The sequence below is a fragment of the Drosophila simulans genome, chromosome 2R (assembly GCF_016746395.2).
Source record: "Drosophila simulans strain w501 chromosome 2R, Prin_Dsim_3.1, whole genome shotgun sequence".
Lineage (NCBI taxonomy): Eukaryota > Metazoa > Arthropoda > Insecta > Diptera > Drosophilidae > Drosophila > Drosophila simulans.
In genome coordinates this window covers 17,361,971-17,383,597 of record NC_052521.2, presented here as the reverse complement: position 1 = coordinate 17,383,597, position 21,627 = coordinate 17,361,971, and the positions used below count along the sequence as shown (strand labels likewise).

The following is a 21,627-nucleotide window of genomic DNA, read 5'->3' as shown; positions in this document are numbered from 1 at the left end:
CGCCTGTTTGACCAGTTGCGAGTTGGCTTAGTCGTGCCACAGCCACTTCCGTCACATAATAAATTCATAACAAATCACACGGACGCAGAGCCAAACACCAGTTCAGTCCACAGTCCGCAGTCCACATGGCCGGTGCATGCGACATTATAATGCCACATTATGTTGCCAGTGCGTGAAAGAACCGTACATCAGAGCATCATGGCGACAATAAATCAAATATCCGCACACTCACACATGCGATGTGGTCTAAGCCCCGTCTCCTGGACCTACAGGCTCCCAGTTCTCCAAATCCCCAACTCCCCAAGGCTGCGGGCTTGGTTTTTGCGTGTATCTGGTATTCGCAAAATTATTACACTTGACATGATTGAATACGCCGCTGAGTACCAGTTCCAGATCCCCAGTTCCAGTCCCATCTGCAGGTGACTACCGCCACCTCCTCGCAAATCGTGGTTTATACCATAGTATGTAGTTGTGACTGGACATACACAGTTTTTTTAAGGTTTCTGCGGGAAATTCCCGTTTTCAGGCCGAATGATGTTATGCAGTAAGTTGACATGCCGCATAAATGTAAGTACACACATAATTCGATTGAAAATACACTGATCGCAGCGAAAAAACATTTAAATTTGTTACAAGATTTCTAATTTAAAATAGTTGGTTTAGTTTACTAGGAATTTTCTATCAAAAATTTTCATTTTTATTCACCCAAACCTGCCGCAGGATTCCACGAGCTCTTCCAAGTTTTAGGTGGTCACAGCTTAAATATTTGGTGGAGCCATAGACACCATCTCGTGCGATAGCCAAACAGTGCCATCACCATGTGGTATACTACGGTTAGGAACCCAAGTATTGCCCTCATAAAACAGGGCTACCATATCCTCGCCGAGTACAATCTGGTGAAGGAGGAGCTGAAGAACATCTATGCCATTCCCAGTTACGCATGTGGATTGCACTGGTTTGGCGTGATCTTTGTGCACAGTGGAATCTATGCGGGCAGCGTGTTTCGCTTCTCCATTCTGCTGCCGGATAATTTTCCGGTGGACATCAGCCTGCCCACGGTGGTCTTCTCCACGGCAGTCCTACATCCGCACATCTGTCCGCAGAATAAGACCCTCGATCTGGCACATTTCCTGAACGAGTGGCGCAAGGATGAGCACCACATCTGGCACGTGCTTCGCTATATCCAGGCCATTTTCGCGGATCCAGAGGGCAGTATTTGCACCGGACAATCCTCGTCGGGTGATCTCGTGGTCATGGATGAGGTTAGAAACATGGATGCCTTGAATATGTTGGCCAAAAGCCGGCCTGAATACATCAAGCGAGTCCAGGAGCAAGCAATCTTGTCGAGAAATCTTATTTACGACCTACCACCAACGGAAGATCCGCACTATATCATCGTGGAGCCCTATTGTGCGGAACGGCATCTGAAGTTCATGGACCAACTGAAGAGTCCCTGTTGGAAGGAGGCCACTTCCATGGACTGCTCCCAGCCGTCGCAGTACCTGGGACACATCGATTCCTCGAGGCAGCTGGACGAGGAAGAGGCCAATCAGGTGGTGAAGCTACATTGCGGGCGGGTTCCGGAACCGCAGCGTGAAGCGGCAGAAGTATCCCTGTAGCTAAATGGAGAGGCTAACATACACGAACCATAACACATTTGTTTACCCTGTATTCATAAAATAAAAATATTTAATTTTGTATTTGTAATATATATCAATCTTAATTTAATCGGATTTTTTAATTAAATTTTCCATTTATTCGTAAAAGTGTTTGTTTTGTAGTAATTATTTTAAACAACCAACACTTTTAGTACCAGTTTAAGCTATTGTTAGATATTAATAACATATTTAAACAATTATATTATTACAAACACATTATCCGAAGTGAGCTGTGAATGGTCATTCACACTTTTCTAAAGAGTTGCAACTAAACAATAGATATTTGCATGAATGGTCGTTAATAAGTACGTGCTCTAAACAGTAATGTTCTCTATTTAATTAAAAGTTTTATTATATAAAGTGGTCACTTGTTTCTCCCAGTGCGTCACAACCTTCTGTGTGTGGGTAACATGCATAAGTATATGACATCCATGTTTCGCCACATTAGCGATGTTAATAATGTCATCTTTCAGGTGCAATAATCAAAATAATAATAATTATGACTCGTTGCGTTGCCTGTTGGCAAAGTGAAATGCATTCCTGTTCTCCTGCTTTTAGCTCCCTTCCCTTTTTGCAAGTGCATTTTAGGCGTTCGCCTGCATGCGATACAGTATGGCTCAAGATAATAAGACTGCATTTCAAATTCGAATTCTTAAGTGTTGTGTGCATTTTGTGTAGCACACATGTTTGAAATACACTCTACACCAATTGTTCTGTTTTAGCACAATATTTAAGGGATGTTTTATATGAATGCCCGCTGCTGTGCATAAACGCATCAAAAGCCTGCTTTCGCATGCGTGCAACTGAGTTTCAAGGGAGACGGCGTCGTCAGTTGGCGCAAATATACAAAAGTGACAATCTGATTTATCACTGCACTTTGCCAGCAACATCGTCCGTGGCCATGCGAGCGGTCTTCCTGCCCCCCGTATCCACCATCCCATCCGAAAGGCCAGCTCTCTCTCCTTCGGCTGGCTCCCAAAATTGCTCATGAAATTATGGCCGTTAGTTGGTAGCCATATTTTAGGCCATTTCGCTAGCGGGCCTACTAAGTGGGCGACTATATCACCGTCACACACTGCATTTGAACTAATTGCCTGGGAAGCAAATCCACTGCAAATCCCATTTGGCCATCTAGGGAGAGTGAGAAATGATAGTTCGTGGGCGTTGCAATAGGAGAATTCGAAGTAACAGATTGCATACACATAACCACTAACAAAAATAGAAAATAGTAATTGTAATGCCGCATTAAAACCATCTAATAACTAAAATACCATACAACTATGCCAACTAGATGGGCAACTTATAGCACAACAGCTGCTCATTATTGGTCACTAATTTGTTTTAACAAATCTACACCGATTTTATCACCATCCTAACATACTGTCAAGTACCTAGAACCTCTCCAGCAATTTAGTTGTGTATAGAAATTAGTTCACGTCCGACTTGAGGAACCGCCCGAAACCCATTCGATGGCCTTATTGAGTGGGCGTTATGCCAAAAATGAAGACATATTCGTAAGCTGAACGGCAGATACAACGGCAAACAGCAACACAAACATTAACAATTAAGTTGTAATAAATTTAAGCTTCATCGCGTGGGCTGGAACCGCTTGGGCCAATGTTAATGGTCTCGACTTCAATTAAAAGGCCATAAAGAACTGTTTCCAGACTGGTGACAAAATATATATAAGGTTCCATTGTATTGAACTCCGTTTTGTCGGGGTTTTGTTGTTTTTGGGGCCTCAGTCTGCTGTGGAGTCGAATCCAATCGACTTGCCCCCCGCCGCTGCAGTTATCAGCGGCCATCAAAACAATTGCCACCATCGTGGCGGATGCGACAATGATCACCGGGTCGCAGTGGATGGAATGGGATGGGATCGGATCGGCATGGTCTGCTCTTGTGGATTGGTATTCCAAGGGAGCCAGGGATGTGATGTGGATTGTGGGGTGGTTGTGGGTTCGTTAGCTCCGCATTCGTTTGTCTGACAAGTTGGCGGGCTAACTAAACTGAAACGCCGCTGCGGCAGCGTATTCAAGTTCAATTGCGCCAACAGTTAAGACGGGCGGACAAGGTAGCCAGACTGCACTGTACAGTGGTGCCGAGCAAAACAATTATGCAAAAACTATTTTAAACTATTAAAATGAGTGACTTTTAATAATAGAACTGTAATCTGTTTGATTAAATTTTAGATACCTTTAAAAATTTCGGTATGGAAATATGTATCTATGAATAAATGTATCTATATTTCCAACTATTTCCCACTGTGCAGCGCCAGTTGCCTCTTCCCTGCGGCCAGACAAGATTGAACTTCTGCTCGAATCTGCGGCAGCGTTTCGATTTCCTTGGAAAACCGCTAGAGACCACCGACCCCCGATCCGCACTGCTTAGCATTCCCCGGCACCATCATCCACCTACCCGCTGGCCAACTCACCATTACCCCAACTTCCCCAACTTCCCCAACTTTGCGTCTGAAACTGGCAAAGACACAGATTGGTATTTATATGCAAGTTCATGGCTCGGCCGAAGCGCGCACACACATCATCATCGATTATAATCGAAATGGGATTGTAAATCAAATCGCATTGAATGGTAGTGACTTTAAAATGGGCTTCATTATCGCCACTTCCAGTCCCGCCGCATCCTGGCCGCGGATTCGGACTCGGATTCGGATTCGGAATCGGAATCGGGCTTGAGTTTGTTGCCATTGTCGGCGTTCGCGGTGGCTGAAGTGACATTCAATGCCATAATTTATGAGTTTATCTTTTTCGCGCCGCCAAATCGTACGCTAAATGCTGTCTGCTTCGGCGCGGTTTTGGTCTCAGTCTCAGTTTTCGATTCGCGCGGACCATATTGCCGGGCTCGTTGGGTTGGGTATAGATGGGTCCGGGCATGGGGACATATGCAAACCAACGGCAAACAAACGAAACGTGCATATTTTATGGCACTGCTGCGGTCTGCAGTGCTCGACTATGGGGCTATAGTATCGGCTATATCCAAAGCCCAAGTTGCTGCTGCTGCTCTTGTCGTCGATCGTTTAATGTCGAGCAATTAAAATTGGAGTTTTTCGTGTGGCGGCGGCACACAGTAGACCCTTGGTATTTGGTATGTGCTGTAAGTTTATGAGTTATGGCCCTCGTTGTCGGCATGGCCCTGCATAGCTTTTTGTGCTGTCAATTTCGCCGGTGCCATTAGATACGAGTTCGCAGACTACAAAACGTATTGCACTCCCAGCTGTTGGAGTGTTGGCATTGAAAACTGTTGCGGAAAACGCTTTTGGGCACCTTAAACTATTTTTTAAATTCATTCTGCGAAATAAGCTAACTCAGCATAGATTAACAATGTGTCTATTTTTTATGTTCAAATTTAATTCTGATATTTAATTAAATTCCTCTCAATAAAACAGCACCACATTTACGGAAACATTCGTTGAGCTGTTAAAGCCCCACTCCAATCTGGTTCCCCACCAGCAACATGAGGCACTGCAGCCATGGCAACAGCCACAAACCAACATGAAGCCCACTTCTTTTCAATTTCAACGCACTCGGTTCCGTGGCATGGGGCACCAGAAGTATGTAATCACGGCTCCTAATTCTAAACCGTTTTTCATGGCCGAAATGCGAACCGGTTGGCCAAGTTTAACTAATACATCATTACGCTGGTATGTTCCTGATGTTGCTAGTGTTGCTGCTGTTGTGATGTTGCTGGTGGTGTTGCTGTTGCACTCTCGTAATAATCAATTACGCGTCAGGCACGATCTTGGCTAAGAAGAGCGCGCGATCTTCGCATGCCTGGCCGCTCAATCATCATCACCATCATCATCATTATCATCAGCCGCTGATGATCACTCGGCTGATGACGATCGTGGAGCTATAAGCAATAAGCTCCCAACTCGGGCTATTTTCTCTGCTTTTCGGCCAGCATCTTGCAACTCTCCCATGCGCCAATAATAAATTACGAAACAAAACTTAAAGAACAGGTTCAATTACATTTAACAAGAGCGACGGCCGAACAGCTGATTTGTGGTCGGATTGCATGGGGGCCCAATGGCAAATTAAATAGATTTACGCTGGTAAAGTGTTGCTGATTGGGATAATCTACGCGCTCGCAGAAATGCACTTCTGCCGCTTGATGCCGCTGCTGCTGCTGCTGTCGAGGCATTATTATGCCGTCGTGTTGCAGCTCTTGTTATTGCTGTTGCAACTAGTTCAGAACAACTTGGGTCGGGTCTCGATTGTTGCTGGTGCTTGCAGCCGCCTCGGTAATCCCAATTTTGTATTAAAATTTGCATGCTCGCTGACGTCCACGAACAGCAACAGCAACAGCAACAGCAGCAGCAGCAACAGCAACAACAACAGCATTGGCAACATGCAACACCATTATCAACACACATTGACACACTTTCCGCCGCGGTTGTTGTTGCATTTCCGGTGGTGTTGAAGTAAGCGTCCGGTTTTAATAAAATTGCTGACTCCGCTCAAGTGTTGCTGCTGGCTGATGCAGCAGCAGCAGCAGCAGCGGCAGTGGCAGCAACACCACCAACGACATCAACATGTTGCCGCCGTAGCTGTTGCTACGTTGCCATGCTGATATCACCCGCAGCGTAAATCTTCTGGATTAATCCAATTTAACACTTTATGCTGCACTGCGCTTTGGCCATGTTGCTGCTGCAGCAGTGGCAGACGGCAAAGTTGCGGTAAGTAACATCAGCAGCGATATGCTTGTGGCCCTTTGCACAGCGAGAAAATACGTGTATCATTTTTAAAATAATTTAAATATCTTCTCTTTTTAGTTTTATGTCCAGAAAAAGCTGTACATATTTAAAGCAACTATGTTGCTTTGTGTGTTAAAACATAAATGCATTGTTTTTTTTGCACGTATTAGCACCTTTTTTCTTTCAGTGCTCCGCACTGACCTTTCCCACTGGCAGTCACTTTGTGACTATGTTAGTTGGCTACCTTTGGCCCCCTTTTGCCGCCACCCATGTGCTTTTATTTTAAGCCATACCGTCCAAGTTCTGGCCATGTCTGTTATTTGTGCTTTTATTTTGGATTTCGCTTTGCTTTTTGGGGGGAGCGCACAAAATTTAATACGCTTGTGGTCACATGTGTTGCGCTCGGGCTTTTTTCAACACATTTTTTTTTGTAAATAGCAAAGACTGTGGGCAGGGAAACTCCCCCCTTTATGTGTTCACTTTGGCGACCGTGTTGCGCTTTTCTCTGGCGGAGGTTCTTTTTAATTTCGTTTTTTATTCCTGAGAGCAAAGCGCGAATTTAATTAAAATATGCAAATCGCTTTGTGGCATTTTGATCAAGTGTTGAGCTCGCTGCGAGTCCGCTTAAGCTGCGAAGTTCCACTGACACTTTTTTCCCTATTCTGTTCTTCATTTTTTTTTTTATTCGGCAACTCCAAGTTTGTCGATAAAACCTGGCGATAACAGCGGACAAAGTCGGGGGAAGTCGGTCCCTGTTCTACTTATTCGAACAGATATAGGGGGGATATAGGTGGATATAGGGAAGGCAGGAAGGAAGTCACTCCTTCATGGGGGAGTGTGATTTTTATTCCGCTGCCAAGCAAGCAGTGCCAGTGCAAATTAAATTTATTGCACATTTTATTTTCTTTGATGTTCGTTTGTTAACAAAATTGTTTCGAAGGGGATTAAGGTAACGGACGGGGATTAGCCGTGGCATTAACCAAACACAGACAACATCGTGATATGGCGTAACTCTTGCACTTCATCACTTCTTCGCCGCTCTTTCCTGCCACATCTTCCCCCTCGAATTTCCCCCCCTTTTCCAGCGGAGTTTTTCATTTGCATTTTTATGGCAAACGTCTGGGAGAAAGGGAGCAGTGGAGCAGGGGAGTTGAAAGCAGAGCAAGGGAGCAGATCGACAACAAAGTCGCTTCAACGCGATTAAGTCATTTGGTTGGCTTGCACTGCAGGTTACCACCATATCCACAACTTTACCCATTTTCCCGGATTCCCTTCATATAGTCTCCATAGCATTGTGCGCTTTTAATTCGGTCTAATTAAACTGGGAATGTGTAAGGAAGTGAAAATTACAAAAACCAGTGATTAAGCGACAAAACAGTCAAATTTACATTCTCAACAAACTGAAAATGGTTCGAGTGAAGTATCTGAACATTAAGGCTAATGATTTTTGTTTTTATGAACAAGCTACTTGCTTTACTCAGTAGAATATTACCTTAAAATAACTTTATTAGCAGTTTTATATTGTTATTCATTTCATTCATTTTGTTTCATTTTCTAGACACCTCACATGTTGCACTGCTGATTCAGTACTCATCTTAAAATTCGCTACCTCGCTTATTCCTGCCACTTCGTAATAAGGTAATAAAGTCCACACTCCGAATTCAATTTGCCATCATGAAAGGCAGCAAGGGAAGCAAACAAACACATTGTCTTTCAATATCCCGCCAAATGTTTACGTTATATCCGTTCCATATACACTTCATCATACTCAAAAGCCGCCAGCACCTGTGCAAAAGACCATTCGGAGACCATTACCTGTGAAGGGGGCTAAAAGCCCCACTTTGTATGTATGTGTGTGTGAGTGTGTTGTGACAATGTGAGCCAAATTCTAGTCAAGGAAATTTTCTTTCTGCCAAAAGAACACTGCAGCGTGGCCAACCAACCAGCAGCTGTCTGCCAAGAAGGAAGTCGAAACGAAACGAAGCGATTTGGCCCAGGTAACAGGTAACTGCGAAGTAAACGGGGGCAATGTTTGAATTTTCATTTTCTTGGTTCTTTGCTTAGTTTTTTTTCGTGCATTTTTGGTAATATTTGCACTGGGTAAACGGAGCCAGGATACTTTGCATTGGTAATTTGGCGTCATTTTCAGATAGTTGCCACTACGTGTCCTGGCTGTGTTCGCAGCTCGGGCTAAGAGAATTGACCCAGTTTCGTTCCCCGAGGACCCTGGCTCCCTCCTCGATATTCAGCAACAAAGCAGTGGCAGTGACAAACAGAGAAAACCTGCCCATCGACAAAACAGCACTGGAATATCCTTGCAACTTGAGCCAGGCTGTCCGCAACATGCAACATGCCGAGTTTTGTTGTCCTGACGGGATCCACCCTAGATCCTTACCCTATCTCCCCTTGATTCCCGCATATCCTTGAGGGGATGTCTTGGCCATCCGGTCGGTTACCTTTCCCCGATTTCCTCCGCTCTCCATCGCTTTTCACATGAGCTGCAGCTCAGCAGAATGTTGCTAAGGCTTCTAATCAATTTTTGAAATGGCTGAAATTCCGATTCAAGATTTCTATTTTCCTGACCCCATTTGTTGTCTTGTTTTCGCTTTTTTCACAACCATTCGGTGTCTTATTCCATGTTTGATTTTTCTGTGTGTTGCTGTGGTTTTTCTCTGCTGTTTTAAAATTCGAGCACTTATATTCCGGGCCCGAAAAGCGGAGGCCTCTATGCGAGGCGACTGTCTTTGTAACTTTGGTAGTTGTCATGTCCAGGATGTTTAACATGTCCACTCTTATTTACCTTTGCCTCGGCCATCTTTCCTCACTTTCCCACCACTAAACGCCCCCCCAATCCTGCCCAGAGCCATTGGATGTCCGGACATCGCCTGCATTTGACTGACAAAACGCACTTTGTATAATCGAAAATTCTTTTAATTGAATGCAACTCGGTTTCCATTCCATGCCAACTTTACTTTCCTTTCGTTTCGTTTCGGATCCAGCGTACGGGGCTTTTCCTCCGGCAGTCCAAATATTTGTGCTTCAATTTAAATTCCGTGTACTCGTAACTGATTTTTATTTCGCCAAGAATTGAGATTGGCATGTGATTGTGTGCGGACAGTTTTGGAAATTAAGTGGAACAGCTCCGTGCGTGTGGATAAATGTGGGTATATATATGTGAGATTTGTCGGAAAACTTTTGTGGGTTTGCTCTGGGTTTTAGGACTTTTCTTTGCTCGCTTGACCAGCTCAGAAGAGTCCAATTAATTCAGAAAAAAGTGCAACACTTTCAATTTTTAAGTAGAGTTATCTTTTAAATGTGTTATGTGTTCCTCTACTGAATTTAAGAAACATTTTTCAGATGCATTTTGACCTATATAATCAAGTATCTTATGCACTATAATGAAACAGTTCCTAATTGTTTAGCAAACACATGTTATTTTCTTTTGTCGAATCCTTTCTAATAGCCGAATAAAAATTTATTGATTGAATTTTCATAAAGTCATATTGTTAAATTCATCTCCAACCATTGTTTGGTTTTTAAATCAACCCGAGAACGTAAAACTCTTGCACAAGAATTTTATAAATAACTTAAATAAACTATTTATAATGAATAAATCAGAATGAGTCTTGTTGCTAGGGCGGCTTTTTGATTGCGATTGCCATCAGCCGCAAAATCATTCATTCTATTCATGCAGCCTGGCTAATTCAAATCCAACCCACACTCACACATACGAGGTTGCCTTTAAAATCAATTTAAGTTTCAGATCCATTCCAAAAACCGCAACGCAATAAAACACAATGGCATTGCATTTGTTGAAAGTTACGACAAAAATGTGATTTAATGCTGACGATAACCACTGACCCCGATTCAATCAAGAACACGGTCTCAGCGGGCGGGCGAAAATCAATTAACCGGAAGAACAGAGGTGAGTTTTGAATCGAAGATAAGCCACAACAAAGTAATTAATTAAAGCTACAAGTATCTAATCTAAATTCGAAATAATAGTATTTATGAACAGCAGCAGCACATTGCAATTGTGAAATTTATATCGCCCCTTTTTCGGTTAATTGTGGATGAAAGCTGTCGACTGGAAGACTAGAGGCTGGGACTTGGAAGTTGGGAGACTAGAAGCTGGATAATCAATTTGCGGTTACATAAGCATGCATCAATGTCGCTGTCCGTTTGTCTGTCCGTCCGTATGCCCGTCTGTCTGTCCGTTTGTTCTGGCAATCTGGCAGCCTGACAGCCGTGGAATGCTCCGACTGCTCATTTCTGGTAAGATAAGAACGCTGTAGATTTTAGATTCCTGCCTGCGATCGTTTGAACAAGCCTGGCTACAAGCGCCAATTAGAAAGAGCTGGAAAAATATTTCACTCATTTTCGTTTGTCAACAAACGGGCAACGAGGAGACTGGTTCCCGATACTCCATCCAAACTACCCCTTCCTATATACCATACCCATACCCATACCATCCCATCCGTGCTCGAAGTCCATGTTCCAATGTTCTCTGATTACAGGCCGGGGCCAACTGCGGAATGAGACTGAGACTAAGAATGAGAATGAGGAGATGTCTGTGTGTTGCACCACCAGATCATAGATAATAATATTAAATTGGTTAAATGCCGTCTTGGATTACCCGAACCAGACATGGGCATACCATTTCGGTTCCGACTTGGACTCCAATTCCTGGACAGGCGACGACCACCCCGGGAGAAGAGGCGATGTGCCGAAGAAACTAAACTGCATTTTGGGCGGCGAAGAATGTTTATCTATAGCATATTGATATTATATTTTAATGGGGAGCGGGAAATCAAGATGCTTTTGCGGTCGGTAATTAATAGCCAAAGTTCAAAATGTTTTGGCTGCCCCAAGAAATCGGTGATAAGTAATCGATTTCGTTGGCCTGCTCTGACATTATTGAATTACCAGGCGACTTTTGATTAATTTGCATACGACAACAAATTCGTGATCTAAATTATTTGCAGATCTGTGAGAAGCTGGTATATAAATCGAGAGAGCAGTAGATCCGTTCTTGGCTCTGCCTTTTATGGCCAATTGTAAATGTTTTCCCGGATTTCGGGATCTGTGTGGCGGTGGCGTGATTGAAGGAAAAGGGCATGTTTCCCCCGCCGTTGACAAGGCGCCCGCCTAATGAGCTACCATAATTCAATGCCTCAAACGACCCAAATTTGAATGCCTCTGCCGATTCTTCTGGCTGCCGATTCTTCTGGTTGGGAAATTTGTGCACTTCAGATCTGCATTTACCCCACCCCCACCCCACCTTCGGTTTATAATTTCACCAGGAAGTCGGTAAACAATGGCAGCGCGATTTTATTGTTTTATTTGATTGTCCGAGATCATGAACTTGCTCTCCGTTCCCAAAAGCCTTTGTCTACAGATCACTTTGGTAGCACAAATCAATACCGGAAAATGTGATTTTAAACGGTCATAACGTGCTGCAACAAACAAATGCAATATTTGTGACACAAAATCGAGTTTATTTGTTTTTTTTTTTTTGGTAGCGAACTTTGGGCCTAAGGCTCCTAATATAACGGTTTATAGCCTAGTGGGTGGTGCAGTTGGAAAAATAATTAGCCAATAAATAGAACGACATAATCAATAAGCTGTAGCCATTAGTCAGATATAAAATCCTAAATTAAAACAAAAGTATAAGCACATCGATATATTTAAAGAGCTAATTAGCATATTAGCTGTGAAAGCATGTTGATTCCATTCAATATGTATTAATTTGTGGCCTGTTGGGCTTAAAAAAATCAATTAGCATAAATATTTATATTTGCTTTTGAACAGTAGTTACTCGAAACTTAAATTAATTTATTTCTGGTAACTTTAATAGATTTAGATTAATTTATACAAAACTTGAACTACATTTTAGAATATTCATAAAATCATTTTTCATTATATCTAAGTAATCCTTTTAGTTGGAGTGTATTTCCTAGCATTCAGCTTTAAATTCAAAGGTAACTATGGCAAGCTAAATACAGCGACGACAAAGCGGTTAATTTTGCCGCTTTTGTTGCCCGATTTTCCCGGCTTTGTTTTCCAACTGGCAGTCAGAAAAAGCGGCGCACAGTCAGCAAAGTCAGCCGGAGTCACAGCTAAAGTAGGATGGAGTAGAGGAGTAGGAGTTGAAGTCGGAGTTGGAGTCGAGCAATACCTAATTTCATGTCATTAGTTTGTGTGATAACTGTTACCATTGAAAACGAGCCAAAACGGAGAAGCTAACTTGGCCAACAGTCGTCCTCGTTGTCGTCTGTGTTTCTCTTTTCTTTTCGATTTTTCTGCTTTTTTTTGGCCAAGAAACTCCTCCTCCAGCGCCGGCAATCCGAGTCGGAGGCAGAGCTATTGAAATCATTTAAACCATTTAGACCATTTAAGCTATTTACAATTTGCCATCATCACGACATTTTCGGCTGCCGCTGTAGCCGCCAGCGTTAGCGTTAACGGCTTGAACGAGTGGGCCAAAACGGGGGGAATTGGCCAAAATCAGAGCAATTCAATTGGAAACATTTGTAAAATGTCTCGCTGTTGTGTGCTGGCCAGACCTCAGAGTTTAGAGCTCAGAGTTGTCCCTATATGAGTGGCTAAGGCACGACGACGACAGCAGCAGCGACATCAACTGTTGCAAGTTGCAACTGTAGCAACTTTGGCCACCAAGTCCCGACCAAGTTAAGAAGTCACACAGAGCCAAAGCCAAAGCCAGAGCCAGAGCCAGAGCAAGAGCCATATGTCAAGAGGTCATCGCTGATTTTTGGGATTTCCTGCAGTGGCTGCCGTAAAATTTGTTAGCAAAACGTTTGGAATTGCTTAAATGTCAGCTACGTTGAGCGGCCTAATGGTGACATTTCTTTCAGCTGGCTTTTCCGATCGACTTCAGCCCAAATTAGCAATGCAGCCAGCTCCTGCTCCTAATGGAGTCAAAGTTGCTGCATTTTCGTATTTTCATTTGCATTTTCGCCAGCATGATCCGACGACTGTCATATTAATTAAAATGGAATGAAGGGACCCACACACGAAACGGCAGGACCCCCGTGATTCATGGCAGGCTTTTGCTTAATTTTGATTGCATTTTGATGCATTTGGCTAGGTCTGCGGCTGCAGAAGATTTGCATGCCTCTGAGTCAGCATCTGCACGCTCCGTGGCTCCGGCGGTCATTGATTGAAAGATCGATCGGTTAGACAAAGGCAGCCAAATGAATTTCCTCCATCCCATCGCATCGCATCGCATCCCATCCCATGCGATCCCATTCCATCCAGTTGCTGCATCATTGTCTTGCCAGTCGGCTCCAAATGGAGCAAAAGCCTTGTCAAGATTCTCAAAATGCAAATGCAAAATGCAGCCAAGTGACTTGACTGGATGTTTTGCAGTTGCTTCCCGGCCTCCCAGCCTTCTTTTTGCCCCAAACGCCCCTGTTTAGATGGAGTTCGCCTTTCTTTCATTGCGCTCATTGGGTCGTCTGTCATTGGCTTTGATTAAATTGGCTTAAAAATTGTTAGTCGGTTTCTTCTGCTAGGGATGGGAAAGCTAATGACTTTAAGATATAGTTTATTGCAGTTCCAGTTTCTCAATTAAAGATTTTACTATGCAAGAATATGGGACTAGAATTACTTGTAATGCAAAGATATGGAGCTGCTTTTAAAGTCCTAGATTATTTAAGACTACAAGGGTCTTTGGCTTTAATAAAACATACAAAATCATATGTTTAGGTATATTTCTTATATTTTTTACAAAAAACTTAATATTGTTATCCATTACAGTCACTTAAAGTGTTTTGCCATCCCTGAACTTGTTGTTATCGTTCCTCTTACCGTTTGGCCAAATCAAAATGCAAATTATGATGATCTCTGCTAAATTGCTGAAATTGAACTCCCACTGTGTTTGTTTGGAATAATTAGTTTGGATACATGTTGGTTGGTTGGCAACAAAAAAAGGCTGGGAGCAGTGAAAAGCCTGGAGTTTACAAAATTTGTAACCAACTATTTAGCAAACAAAACTTTCGCAGGACTTTTATTGCACCCGGCAGGATTCTGCATCCGGATACTGGATACACTGGATACACTTTTGCCCTTCAGCTTGCCAAGTCAGCGAGCATGGCGGGTTTTTTGTGCGGCAAAAGGGACATGCGGGCTGCCAAAAAATTATATGCAAATCTAATTAGTAAATTATTTGAAGCGTGAAATTGAAAAATGATTTTGTTTTGTCTGTTTCGACTGCATGTGCCCTGCGAAAAGATTCCAAAAAGCCCAGCATCGTGCTTCCGAATCGGAATCCTCCAGTCTCGCTTAATGCAGATTTTTTAAATGCACTCAGCTGTAATCGTTCAGATACGCAAAATGCAAGCCGTAAAAAAAGTTCACAAGTAAAAAATGCCACTGGCCATTTCTCGGACTAACGGTTTTCGTTAATTTGAGCGCAACTAACGCATTAAATTTGATTTAAAATCAATGTGACAACTGTTGTATTAACGCTTGAACTGCGGATTTGCCGGCAGCTTTAAAAAAATAAATATGCTCGGGAATTCGCACCTTTTTTTTTAAAAAGTGAAACTCACATGATTTATTATTTCAAATAAGTAGGTAATAGGGATATTACTTTCAGCTCATAAAATAAGAAGAAATTATCATAAAAATGCGCAGAACTTTCCCAAATATTTAGAAAATATGGTATTTTTAGTACCTTTTATAATCAATATCATATTTCAACCGCATTCTGTATTATTATGTTGATGATAAGATAAATTAAATAGTACCTTTTAAATATTTTTAATAAATTTTGTATAAATTTAATTATTATAAATTTTACTGAACTATTTTCGTCAAAGTCAAAAAGTGAGAGCAATAAACTGACTTGCAAGCGATTTTCCTTTTGACTTTTTGCCAGACATTTTGTGGGGAGTGAGAAACTTATACGAAATTCTAATTTGCCGGGTATAGATGGAGATGGGATGCAGCTTTGTCTGTTCTGCAATTCAGAGGTGACGACAGCCTAGTAAAATTAAAGCAATTTTCAAATTGAATTCGCATTTATGAATAACAATTGCCGGCAACTGCAATTGCAACGGCAAACGCAACGGATGATCAACGGGAAGGCAGCGGCAGCAATTGCAATTGCAACTCGCAGCTGGCAACTTGCAACTGGCAACTGGCAACTTGCGCCCACGTGATGCGGAGTACTCCGCTTTTCCGTTTCGTAGGACCGACAGACGGTAGCGATGCACAGTAGGCAGCAAATTGGTCTATTTTCCAAATGTATTCGCTTCCTTGTGCCTTTATGTGGGCCGAGTAACAGCGGCAGCCTAAATGGCGTTGTTGTACGCGCATTTGATGTCGCCAGAGCATCATCATCGCCATTAACATCATGCCCAGAAACACCAGAATCCCCTTTGAGAATCATCATCATCGTGATTATCCGCAGTCGCAGCTCCATACCCATCCCCATCTCCATCCGCACAACCATTCGCATAACCAGCTCCATTTCGGCGTCATCATTGCTGTTGTCGCCATCGTATATCATGCACAATTGTTGGTCGCATGTTCGCCGTGCCGGGCAGCAACAATTGCGGAGGAGATGACAACATAAACAATCCTAAATGTAATCCAACAGTATCATCAAGTCGAGCGCGACGCAGTGGAGCGGATCGACCCCCAGACAAGTTTTGCACGGTTCCCGAAAATATGATTGCATACAAATCAGACGACATTGCACAGTGATCCTGTAAGCCACTGTGCAATGTCGCTTGATTTTTTGTAAATTTATCAAAAAGACTGTCCATTCAACATTATAAATTCCTTACAAAATATGCAGCAAACAAGTATTATCTGGAATACAGTTCATACTACTACAGAAAACATATTTTTTCATACCACGCAATTAGGCAGCTATAAGGTAATATGCCTGTGCATATATATTTTATATAGTATCTTATGTATACTAAATCATTATCATTTGTCCCACTGTGCAGCGGCCACTTGGCAGGCTTGCATTATGCGAAATTCAAATGCCTGACGGCATATTTCACAGCTGTCGCTTGGCTAGCAAAACTTTTCGCAGCCGCCGGTGGCGTCGTCATCATCATCGTCACCATCGTAGGGTCGTCCATCGTTCTCGGCGCTCCATTCTGAGTGCTATGCTCCAGCTCCATGCGGCGGGAAGGCTTCCATCCCGATGACACTGCCCCTGGCACTTCGTCATCCCCGTTGCAATGAGGCATGTGCTGCAGCGGAATTGTCGCTGTAAAAAGCCCACGATTATATGGGCGCTGGTATTGGTGTTGCTGCTGCTCTTTCCGCTCGGGAATCGCTTGGGATTGGATTAGATGGTGGCCATGGGTGCAGGCAATAGATGGTGCTTACCTCTGAAATGGCATCTTTTCGAGGCAGACGCTTAATTAGGACATTCCTGATAATTGCCAATGCTAGTCGGAGCTCCTTAGACCTCAAATTAGTTGAAATTATAAGGTCTTATGTGAAATATATTAGGTTTACAATTCGCCTCAAAGATTTGTAATATATAAAGAAAAGTAAATTTTTGAGTATCATCCGTATTTAAACCTTGATCTTTGAGTATCCCTGATTCACTTTGCATATGCCACACACATACGGACATAAATTGCACGCAAATTTCATGAGCATCGCCTGCTTCAGATGCATTCGCTACACCAACTGCAGATGCTGGTTGCAGTTGCATTTGCAGTTGCAATTGCAGTTTCATTTGCAGTGACTGCTGCTGTTGTTGTCGCTGAATTTTGATTTAGTTACGCGGCATAATGCGTGAGTTTTGGAGTAAAGTGGAATGCGCTGCATTCAACGCACACACTTCGCCAGCGAGCAGCTGAGCAGATGAAGATGGGGCTAGGGATTGGGATTGGCATAGGGAGTCCATGAATGTGGATGCATTAATTGAAAATTGCGCGCGTCGCCTGTGAGGCGTTTATGCAGCAATGCATCTGTCCGCCTGTTTGGTTGGCTGCTCTGCCCGCTCATTACACGTCCGCCCTGACATGATATGCATATGATATTTGTCGCCTGGCTGCGCCGGCAACTTGACTGGTTGACCGGCTGGCTGGCTTACTGGCTGGCTCCCTTGCACCACCACACAGCAGATACACAGAGCATCAACACTTAATTTCAATTGTCAAGCGGCAACCCACACTCTGCCGGATATACGCTTGCCAATGTCATATTTAATTATACTAACTCAATTTGCTGTAGCCGTGTGCGGTGGCAGCACACAGTTTAAGTGCAAGAGCCCAGGATGGGTGGATCTGGGTGGATCTGGGTGGCCCACGGAGAGCATTTCAAAAGCCAAAGGCGAATCGCCGACACGGCATTGCTTAAAAATAAGCAGGCAAAGCGGAAATCGATAGCAGCCGACTTGTAGATGCTCTATAAGAAAGTTGAAGTGCTAAAATTTAACGCACAGCAGACTTATCTTGAATATTTTTTATTTTGCTGTCTTATCATATGTTTAATTCTACTATTAATGTAGAACACTTTGTATCTTAATAGTATAATTACTCCAAATAAAGTTGTATTCAATTGAAAAGAGCTAAAGATCTATAGCTAAAGTATTTACAAAACCATAGCCATTAGAAAAGTTAAAGTTCCTCGGCGAAAGACTGCGTGAAATGTGTCCGTGTGTAAAATAAATGAGGAAAAGACATTAAAGAAAGTCATTAATATGCAACAGCAGACTGTCAGGCGGTAACGGACTGAGGGACGGAATGTCAGACAGCCGGACAGCAGCTGTCCGGACAGCTATGTGGTGTACTTCTGGCCGGAGAATCGAGAATGGAGAATGGGAGGTGATGCTGCGACGCGGCAGAGTATCAATTACTTGAGAAAAATTACTTGTCCATCTTGCAGGAAATCCAAACTGTTCCGAACTGAAAGACGCGTGTGTGTTCTTGGCGGCGGCGATCAAACGCTTTTCATTTTGTGTGCCACAACTACAACGCATCGGCATATCGGAAAATGGGAAATGTGGCTCGCAAACGTATGAATTTTCGTGTGTGCGAAGGTGAGTCCACATCACAATGTTTGGTGGGGGGGAAGTCTTAATTTCCTATGGGTAAACGTGGCCATTTGTCGTAGTCGTTCGGCTAAATGCTCCATTCATTCAGGGCCCTCAATCTCCGACCAACCGACCGACCGACCATTCCTGTGCCCCAACTTCGAGCTGTGGGGCGGTGCATTTTTTAAGCCTCGTGTTTTGTGTTATATATTTTGCACTTCTAAGACATAAATTTTACTGCGACTGTGGCCCATAAATATGCACTGGGTACGGAGGGGGAGTCACCACCACCGCATCCATCCACTGGTTGGCTTTTTAGGATTAGCGGAGTGCTTCTGGCTGCGTCCATAAAACGGTGGCATACGAGCTAGGTGCGTCAAAATGCACTAAACCATTTCAGTTTAATAAAAGAGGAAACAGCTATTACTCGAAATGCTTAATAGTCACATATTGCTTGTTTAGTGGATAAACTATTTAATTATAAGTAGGAATTTTATATACCATATACCATGCTATCTTTTGATAATTAGGAACTTTAATCGAACTTTCCTAATGGGTATTTCCAAGTCCGTACAACTGTGTCTCATCTAGCTAGTACCAACTTGTTTTATCTCCTGACGTTGACTCAATGTCGAAGCCAAAGTCAAGACGACGAGGCTGCAGCTCCAGCTTCAGCTTCAACTCTGAATCCGAATCCGAATCCAAGACCAAATCCGACTGCGAGTGCGACTTTGTCCCTCAGAGCTCTCGGTGCTCTGGGCTCAATGAAAATGTCATCCTGCTGTGTTCCAGTTACTTGGCCCCATGCATTCGCGATTGCCTCGATTGTGCGACTGGGCGATGTATCTTTTGGCGGCCCGCTGCTCGGCTCGATATTGGAACGGTTTATGGTTTTTAGCAACGCACGGGGGAATTGAGGGGGGGTATGGCGGTATTCTATCGGGGTAGAGAGACTGCGACTGCCTAGGCTGGCCAAACTTGATTCGATTTTTCTTATCGTTTTGCGTTCGCTTTTGCATTTTTGGAAGGCCAGGCAGTTGGCTTCTCCCTTGCGGTGGTGCACTTGTGCAGTGCGTGGCATTGGTATCTATAACTGCAAATCTCGAACGTGCCTCGGTACACATAATTCCCTCAATCCCCTCAAGCTGCGTACATCCCGGAGCGGAGGAGACGCACATGCTCCACAAAGATTAAGCCAAAATCGTATATCAGGCGCGGTCTTATTGCGCATATGGCCATGTTCTGATTTGTATGGCCCGAGCGTGTGCAGCAAACCGGCTCGCCCGATCCCTTCCCCCCTCTACTATATCCCATATATCCCCAAGCCCCCAACTCCGATCCACTCGCTTATTGGGTGGCATGGCAAACATTAATAATGTCAAAATTGAGACACTCGAAGTGAATTCTGTGTCGTTTGTAATTAAAGCGCAACGCTTGCGGTTATAAATTTCTAGCACACAGCACTCCATCGTCTGTAAAATCGGATAGTTGGCTCAAAGGCTTTCCAGTTTGACTTTCTTTTTGGCGTTTTTGTTTTTTTTGTTCTTCCACCCAAAGTCGATTGTGTTCTTGGCTCGTTTTTTACGCATCGTTGATTGAATTGTCCGCTGAGTAAACAGAAGACTTACAAACATTTGTTTGAGCATTATGATGATGGCATGTGTGAGTTTCTTTTCTTTTCGTTCCGCGTACACATTTCTCCTTATTCGAAACCGAAACCGCATTTGTCAAAAGGCGAATTTTCTCCACTTGACGGCACACGTCGCTGGTGCTTGGGGGTCACACGTGTCAAAGGTGGGCAGTTGACTGCGATTCCCATTTGTCGGAGCCCCTGGTGGCACATATACCACCCAAACCTACTCCTCCTCCCACTTCCAATCGGGCCTGACTAATCGAGCATTCAGTTTTTTAATGAAAGCGTATTAATATGACGCTAAGTAAACTCGAACGGCGAGTGTCTGGGCATTTGTTACGTTTCTATTTGGCTGGCTGGCTGGCTTCGAGTCCATTCAATATTTGTTGTCTATTTTTATAAGCCCAGTTGACAAGTGAAACATGTTGCGTGGAAATCGGGCGGAAAATATATTTGTTGATCCCATGTTTTTCTGACTTTCGCTTTGTTCGCTACATGGAAAAGAAATGGATATGCATCTCTGAAAAAGAGGTTCGAACCTCTGGCCTCGATATTTTACAGATTAATCTGTGCAATATCAACGAGCTGTGGAATTTTAATAAATCTTGAATTTCAATAGAAATTCGGACTGAACAAAACAATTTTGTCATACGTATTTGTTTTGTTAGAAAACTGGAACATGGATTTATAACAATAATGGTAATTTTGCCATTGAAGCTCTACAAATTTCATGAAAATTCAATAATTCATCAAGTTCGATTTGTTTGATTTTCCTTTAAAGGCTTTGCCTGCATGGGGGAGATTAATTGAACCCTTGCAGCACTTGGGGAATTAGTCACTAAAACGCCTTGCATTATGTGCCTGCACAAGTCCTTATCTGTGCATCTAACCAGTGGACCCATCGAAGGCACCAGAGCAAATAGAAACCAATGCAAACATGCAAGTAAATATCACAAAATTGCCAGAAGTAGGCAGTGGCAGCCGAGTAGCAAACCAGCAGAAGAACAAAACCTGGTCCAAATCAGAATCTCCGGGGGACGACGGAGACTCCGTCGCAGGCACATAACATAAACATAACTTTGGGGTCCGGTCTTAATGCCAACGATTTGCGGTGCGATTAGAACAAAATGATGCATCACATCCAGTGCACACTGTGCAGGAGGAAAGAAGCAACTGGGGGGAACTTAGGCACACGCAGCGAGAGTTAAATATGCGCACCGTGGGCACACTGTAACGCAGGAGATGGCTGATAAGGCGAATAAGAAACCATTTCGTAGTTAGTTTTGCCTACTTTCAAGGAAACTCGCTCACATAAGGGCCCTGGTAATCTGCGTAAGAAATGCGGCAGCAGCCACATTGCACACTACTTATGCCGAGCAAATAGCAATAGTAGCTGCTGCTGCCTTTGTTGTTCCTCATCAAGTATGGCTGTTGATGGTGTATCCAAGCCAAGTCAAGCCAAACCAAGCCAAGCCAAGCCAAACCAAACACCACGATGAATAATCCAAAATTTGCAAATACACCGAGCTAGCTGCGGATTGCTGAAATCTCCAGCAGCAACAGCAGCAGCAGCAGCAGCAACACCAACAGC

The 21,627-nt window shown here is 43.4% G+C and overlaps 1 protein-coding gene across 1 annotated transcript; it reads left to right on the top strand.

Annotated features, from left to right (window-relative positions):
* The first annotated feature begins 672 nt into the window (after positions 1-672).
* LOC6735339 (protein crossbronx-like) lies at positions 673-1,711 on the top strand. The gene has a single exon (XM_016181510.2). It carries the CDS (start codon positions 819-821, stop codon positions 1,617-1,619), a length of 801 nt encoding a protein of 266 aa, XP_016028678.1. The 5' UTR covers positions 673-818; the 3' UTR covers positions 1,620-1,711.
* Positions 1,712-21,627: the final 19,916 nt, after the last annotated feature.